Source organism: Littorina saxatilis, linkage group LG14 (assembly GCF_037325665.1).
Source record: "Littorina saxatilis isolate snail1 linkage group LG14, US_GU_Lsax_2.0, whole genome shotgun sequence".
Taxonomy (NCBI): domain Eukaryota; kingdom Metazoa; phylum Mollusca; class Gastropoda; order Littorinimorpha; family Littorinidae; genus Littorina; species Littorina saxatilis.
Window position 1 is genome coordinate 43035931 of NC_090258.1, and position 7285 is coordinate 43043215.

Below are 7285 nucleotides of genomic sequence, written 5' to 3' on the forward strand. Positions count from 1 at the left end.
AATACAATAATTAACAAAAACCATAATTCCAACTGATAACAAAAAGACGTATAGGTACACGTGTATAAAAAAAACTTACCTTTCTCCTAGACGTAAGCTAGGAGAAAGGTAAGTTTAAACAACAATCCTTTACACGGCCAAACTATAAAGTATACTAACTGAGACGGTATTATGTACATAAATGATGTGTAGAACGCATCATCAGATTTTGGCGGTTTGGGGTAAATAGACGAAAGCTAGGAACGACAACTCTTGCGGTAAAACAAGAGACGCTACTCTTACAACAAAAATCATGGCCACGAAACACGTGTCTGAAGTGTTTGTGCCTAAAACGATCGAACTGGATGACACTGAAAAGTCAAAGCTGCAAACAGATGTGCAGAAAATTAAGAAGGTAGGCTCTGCCGTTCTATTTCATACTTTTTGTTCCAGAAGTACGATCATTTGGACTCAAAATGTGACAAGTTCACAGACAAGTTTCCAGTACCACCACACTCGCAGCTAGATGAACGTTAAGAAACAAGATGGGTCGGTCGGTCAGCTTCCAACTTTCTAAATCGTTGTTTTTGTTGTCCGAACCTTTAAAGGCACACCCCTTCACATTTAAATCGTTCGTCTCACCGTTTCAGATTTGGGCAGGGTTTAGCTGAGAGTGAGACAATCTCTCCACTGAGACAATGACAAAAGGTGACGTTTTCATGTCAGTATGTCCCAAATGACATCACCAGTACATTTTTCATTCTATCTAATCTGTTTTCGTTCTATTTTTTCTAATAACATGCGTTAACAATTGATTGCCAACTGGAATGGAAGAGCACAAAAAGTGTAACTTGATATGTAGTTGAGACAGTGACAAAAGGTCAGGTGTCATGTCTACTGTCCCGAATGACACACGATTGCTGACATTTCACCATTGCCAAAAGAATAAACAAATAAGAAATAGGTAGAAAATGAATGTGAACACTGACTTTGATTGTTGGTCAGTATTTTCTATACCACTAACAAATAATCTACTTACACATAGCTGTTTGGCAACTTGCGCGATTACCTCTGTGGAAACTGTCAATAGAAGCGATATCGATCGAAGCACAGACAAACACACACACACACTAACCGGATACACTGGCAAATTCTCATATCATCATATGGCGCTAAATAGCACTATTTTGCATCTTTCGACAAAAGCATTTTCAGACCGCCTAGCCTGCTTTCCTTGGACTATGTAATGTCCCATCAGAATTTGGTTGAGGGGGACAAATGTCCCATTGTCTTTTTCTTCCAGGCTAAACCCTGTGAGTGCCTAAAGATGGATGAGCTTTTACTCATGTAATCAAAATAAAAAAACCAAGAAAGGTAGGTTGTTGGAACGTTTGTTATTGACAAAACAATACATTCACAGATATTTGGACCCACATGTAATCAAGTTTCTTTGGTTCCAGAAAAAGAAAGGCGGGAGCACGACTCGTGGAGTGGTGTACCTGGGCCACATCCCACTTGGTTTCTATGAACCGGACATGAAGAAGTTCTTTGGCCAGTTTGGACGTGTGACACGACTGCGATTAAGTCGCAGCAAAAAGGTAATACTCTTTTTATCCCATTCCTTGGAAAACTGCAGGTCTTAAGAGATTTGTAAAAATAGTCTGCACATAGGTTATCTACAGCTTTGTCTCAGTAACTAGTTGGCTCACGTAAGTGTAGCCTATGCGATGATAAACTTTGTCTGTGCGTGTGTGTGTGTGATAGAAACTTTAACATTTCCGAGTCTATGGATAAAGCTCGCATAAGAAGATTACGTCTCGGTCAAAAGTGTTTGACGTGTGTGATAGAAGACGTCACATTATGACGTAAGAGGGTTAGACGTCACGCAAAGGAATTACTGAAAGTCTCGGTCATTGTTATTGTGAGCGGGCCGAGACTAGTTGGCAGATCCAGGGTCTCGCTTTCTTGCACAGTTTCACCTATGCTTACTGTGTGTATGTGTGACGGAGTGATTGAGTTTGTGTTACTGTTTGTCGATTTCTTACTTGAGCCTTGAAGGCTTCGCCTCTTGTTTTAATTGCTTTACATGCAGGGATGGCCAAATCTCAAAATGTTAACTAGCCAGCCAGGCGAGTAGCTTCAAGAAAGTCACTAGCCCGCCACAAATGTCGCTGGCCCGGTACATACCAGTTTAGTTACCACATTTGCTGCATCTGCAGTGTTTATATGGCTTTGAAACTTGATGTTACAACCAAAAATAAAAACGTTGCATTTGACTTGATTTTTCACTGGCCACCCGGGCGAGTTGTCAGGCGGTTCTACTGGTACTAGCCTGTCAGATTGTTTTTTACAACACGATTTTGCCATCCCTGACATGTCTGCTTGATTGCACCAGACTTTCCTCTCACCTTTGTCCCAACTTGAATCTTTTTCACCATTTGCTGTGTTGCAGACGGGTCGTTCAAAGGGTTACGCTTTTGTCGAGTTCCTCCATGAAGACGTGGCCAAGATTGTGGCCTCCACCCTCAACAACTACCTCATGTTCATGAGACTGCTCAAGTGTAAGGCCGCCTTCAGTCTCCAGGGTACAGTGGAACCCCCCTTTTAAGACCTTGAGAAAATCTGGTCTTAAAAAGGGGAGGAGTCTTAAAATGGGGGTCTTCTTCTTCTTCTGCGTTCGTGGGCTGAAACTCCCACGTACACTCGTGTTTTTTGCACGAGTGGAATTGTACGTGTATGACCGTTTTTTACCCCGCCATTTAGGCAGCCATACGTCGTTTTCGGAGGAAGCATGCTGGGTATTTTCGTGTTTCTATAACCCACCGAACTCTGACATGGATTACAGGATCTTTTTCGTGCGCACTTGGTCTTGTGCTTGCGTGTACACACGGGGGTGTTCGGACACCGAGGAGAGTCTGCACACAAAGTTGACTCTGAGAAATAAATCTCTCGCCGAACGTGGGGACGAACTCACGCTGACAGCGGCCAACTGGATACAAATCCAGCGCGCTACCGACTGAGCTACATCCCCGCCCCAAAATGGGGGTCAATTCACAGAGGTTATGAACAGAAAATGTGAGAAAACAGGGTCTGAAAAGGACTGAGGAAAGAAGCCTTAACAGGGGGGTCTTAACAGGGGGGTTCCTCTGTATACTAATACAGTCTGTGTTGCACTGCTACAGAGAAACCTTCCCTTTAAGACTTGTCCACGTGGTTTTTTGTTCATAACAGGCCTGAAAATGGCAAGTATTTTACTCGCCATGGCGAGTAGAAACATGTAAATGGCGAGTAGAAATGTAAATCTACTCACCAGATGCAAGTAAAGTTGATGAAACAAATGGTTGGTTTGGTGAGTAAAAATTTAAAAAATTGCTGTCTGGCTAGTAAATTATGAGAAGTACTAGCCAAAGGCCAGTGCCCCATTTCGCCCTATTTCGCAACGTAAGGTTGAGGGGCAGTGGTCCTCGGGGAGAGCCAGGGTAGAGAGCCCTCTGTTGTCAAAAGGGACGTAGCCCTTCTAGATTTTCACAACCTGATATCGAGACTTTGAATGTACTGCTGTTTATATGTGATCTTGTAATGTTTTTCCTTGACACCGAAAAGTGTTATAAATATAGTTCAATGAAATCAACAACAAGGGTTTTAAATATTTGAAGAGGAAAACCATGGCAACATCAGGCAATCCAAATCTTTGCGGATTTCTGGGAAAGCAAAACAAAACCAAGAAAAATTACACATGTGCCTGTATGTGTATCTAACATGTTTTATAGTGCACCAGAGGGGGTAAATTAAATTCATATTTACAAGACCAAATGCTTCAGTTTCTCAGGCTGTTGCCCCCAATCCCTCACATAACACACACACACACACACTTACACACACACACCCATGTTATTATTTATTTCCTTGAAACTCATTCTTCCTTGAATGGATTGCCTGAACTTCAGTGTTGCGATATGTCGGTGTGTTTCTTTGTGCAAGTGCACGCAATGTTCTGTGAAAGAAACGTTTCTCAATACATCCCATCTCTTTCACAGGTGAATTCATGCCAAAGGATAAAGTGCATCCAGAAACCTTCAAAGGTTGCCACAAGAAGTTTGCCCCTGTCAAGTCAGCGTCGGTGGCGGCAGATCGTCACAACAAGACGAAGACCGAGGCCCAGGTGAAAAGAAGCCAGGCGCGACAGACGAAAAAGTCAAGAGCAGTGCTCAACAAACTGAGCGAGATGGGCATCGAGTATTCCCTGGGTGGAGTGGAGGTATGTGTGTGGATAGACCGTGTTAAACTGAGCGAGATGGGCATCGAGTATTCCCTGGGTGGAGTGGAGGTATGTGTGTGGATAGACCGTGTTAAACTGAGCGAGATGGGGATCGGGTATTCCCTGGGTGGAGTAGAGGTGTGTGTGTGGATAGATCATGTTAAACTGAGCGAAATTGGGATCTAATATTCCCTGAGTGGAGTGGAGGTATGTGTGTGGATAGACCGTGTTAAACTGAGCGAAATTGGGATCTAATATTCCCTGGGTGGAGTGGATGTATGTGTGTGGATAGACCGTGTTAAACTGAGCGAGATGGGGATCGGGATCGGGTATTCCCTGGGTGGAGTGGAGGTATGTGTGTGAATAGACCATGTTAAACTGAGCGAGACGGGGATCAGTATTTCCTGGGTGGAGTGGATGTATGTGTGTGGATAGACCGTGTTAAACTGAGCGAGATGGAGATCGGGTATTCCCTGAGTGGAGTGGAGGTATGTGTGTGGATAGACCGTGTTAAACTGAGCGAGACGGGTATCAGTATTCCCTGGGTGGAGTGGAGGTATGTGTGTGGATAGACCAATTAAACTGAGCGAGATGGAGATCGGGTATTCCCTGAGTGGAGTGGAAGTATGTGTGTGGATAGACCATGTTAAACTGAGCGAGATGGGCATTGAGTATTCCCTGGGTGGAGTAGAGGTATGTGTGTGGATAGACTGTGTTAAACTGAGCGAGATGGGGATCGAGTATTCCCTGGGTGGAGTAGAGGTATGTGTGTGGATAGACCGTGTTAAACTGAGCGAGACGGGGATCGCGTATTCCCTGTTGTGGAGTAGAGGTGTGTGTGTGGATAGACCATGTTAAACTGAGCGAAATTGGGATCTAATATTCCCTGGGTGGAGTGGAGGTATGTGTGTGGATAGACCGTGTTAAACTGAGCGAAATTGGGATCTAATATTCCCTGGGTGGAGTGGAGGTATGTGTGTGAATAGACCATGTTAAACTGAGCGAGATGGGCATCGAGTACTCCCTGGGTGGAGTGGATGTATGTGTGTGGATAGACCTTGTTAAACTGAGCGAGATGGGGATCAAATATTCCCTGGGTGGAGTAGAGGTGTGTGTGTGGATAGATCATGTTAAACTGAGCGAGACGGGGATCGCGTATTCCCTGTTGTGGAGTGGAGGTATGTGTGTGGGTAGACCGTGTTAAACTGAGCGAGACGGGGATCAGTATTCCCTGGGTGGAGTGGAGGTATGTGTGTGGATAGACCGTGTTAAACTGAGCGAGATGGGGATCGAATATTCCCTGGGTGGAGTGGAGGTATGTGTGTGGATAGACCATGTTAAACTGAGCGAGATGGGGATCGGGTATTCCCTGGGTGGAGTGGAGGTGTGTGTGTGGATAGACCAATTAAACTGAGCGAGATGGAGATCGGGTATTCCCTGAGTGGAGTGGAGGTATGTGTGTGGATAGACCAATTAAACTGAACGAGATGGAGATCGGGTATTCCCTGAGTGGAGTGGAGGTATGTGTGTGGATAGACCAATTAAACTGAACGAGATGGAGATCGGGTATTCCCTGGGTGGAGTAGAGGTATGTGTGTGGATAGACTGTGTTAAACTGAGCGAGATGGGGATCGAGTATTCCCTGGGTGGAGTAGAGGTATGTGTGTGGATAGACCGTGTTAAACTGAGCGAGACGGGTATCAGTATTCCCTGGGTGGAGTGGAGGTATGTGTGTGGATAGACCGTGTTAAACTGGAGGTACAATTGACAGTGATTATGAACAAGAAATGGACGGGCGCAGTGGCCTTGTGGATAAGACATCAGCCTCCTAATCCGAAGGTCGTGAGTTCCAACCCTGGCTGCCTGGTGGATGAAGGGTCACCGTATGTGCCGACCTGCTAGTGCCTTATCTCCCTTCGTGTGTACACACTAGTACAAGACTCAGTACGCACGGAAAAGATCCTGTAACCAATGTCAGAGTTTGGTGGGTTATACTTATAGAAACACAAAAATACCCAACATGCTTCCCCCAGAATCTGCATATAGCTGCCTGAATGGCAGGGTAAAAACGGTCATACAGGAGTGAATGTGGGAGTTTCAGCCTATGTAAGAAGAAGAGGAAGAAACTGGAGGTAAAAATTGATTGATTATGAACAGAAAATCTGTAAAAGCAAATTCTTGTGAAGTCTTAAATAGAAAGAGAGGTTGCACTGTGGTGGCCTTGCTATTCGGCCTACATGCATCAACGTGTGACTCGATGTTAACGGTTCTGGCATTTTAATGTCTTCTTCCTCCAGTGTTCATCTATTCTAAATTATGAGCTTACTTCTAAATCTGTTTTATTATTTTGATTCTACTGTTGAAATTTGCTTCCTTGGACTGGACTTACCATAAAGTAGAAAAAACATGAATTTGTTATTTCCTAAATCAACTGCAAGAGTCGAGCCTCGCTCTTTATTGTTGTAAGCAATTCCTTTAACTTTCTTTCTCTTTTTTAATTTTTTAATTAATTGTGCAGAAAACGCAGTCCCCTGTGCCCCAGATGATTAAAACTCCTGGCGGAAAACTCCACGTCCTGAAAGAAGATTCCGGAGACGCAGAGGTGACCTTCAAAACTCCGCCTGGCGCCATCAAGTCTTCGCGACTTTCAATGACACCCAAGGTCAAGGTTGTCCAAAGAAGGTCTAAAAGACTTCAGAAATGAACTCAGAGTGTGTGGGTTTGTTTGAGTTTTTGTCAAAGGGATGAAGACTGTGTTGAATGGAGAGGAGAAAGCTGGGAGTAAGGGTGTGAGTGGGTTTCTGTGTGCGAACAAATTAGAGAATGGATGATGAATTTTGGATTGATAAAGCATGTTCCAGTTTGGGGAAAAAAATTGTAATAAACCAAAAAATTGGGGAAAAAGAGCCTTGATACAGTTTGTGTATGAATGGAAGCTGCGTGATATTAATGTTTTATTTTTCTTACATTTCAGATTTACCGTGTTTCAACAACAAAAACTTGTTTCAATTAAATCACATGCTTCATTTCACACCCAAATTATGTTCT

General features: G+C 43.9%; 1 protein-coding gene across 1 annotated transcript; it reads left to right on the forward strand.

Moving 5' to 3' along the window:
• The first annotated feature begins 262 nt into the window (after positions 1-262).
• Positions 263-7141, forward strand: LOC138947826 (MKI67 FHA domain-interacting nucleolar phosphoprotein-like). Its single transcript, XM_070319380.1, has 5 exons — positions 263-394; positions 1440-1577; positions 2432-2540; positions 4017-4237; positions 6756-7141. The coding sequence occupies exons 1-5, from the start codon at positions 293-295 to the stop codon at positions 6939-6941; spliced, it is 756 nt and encodes a 251-aa protein (XP_070175481.1). The 5' UTR covers positions 263-292; the 3' UTR covers positions 6942-7141.
• Positions 7142-7285: the final 144 nt, after the last annotated feature.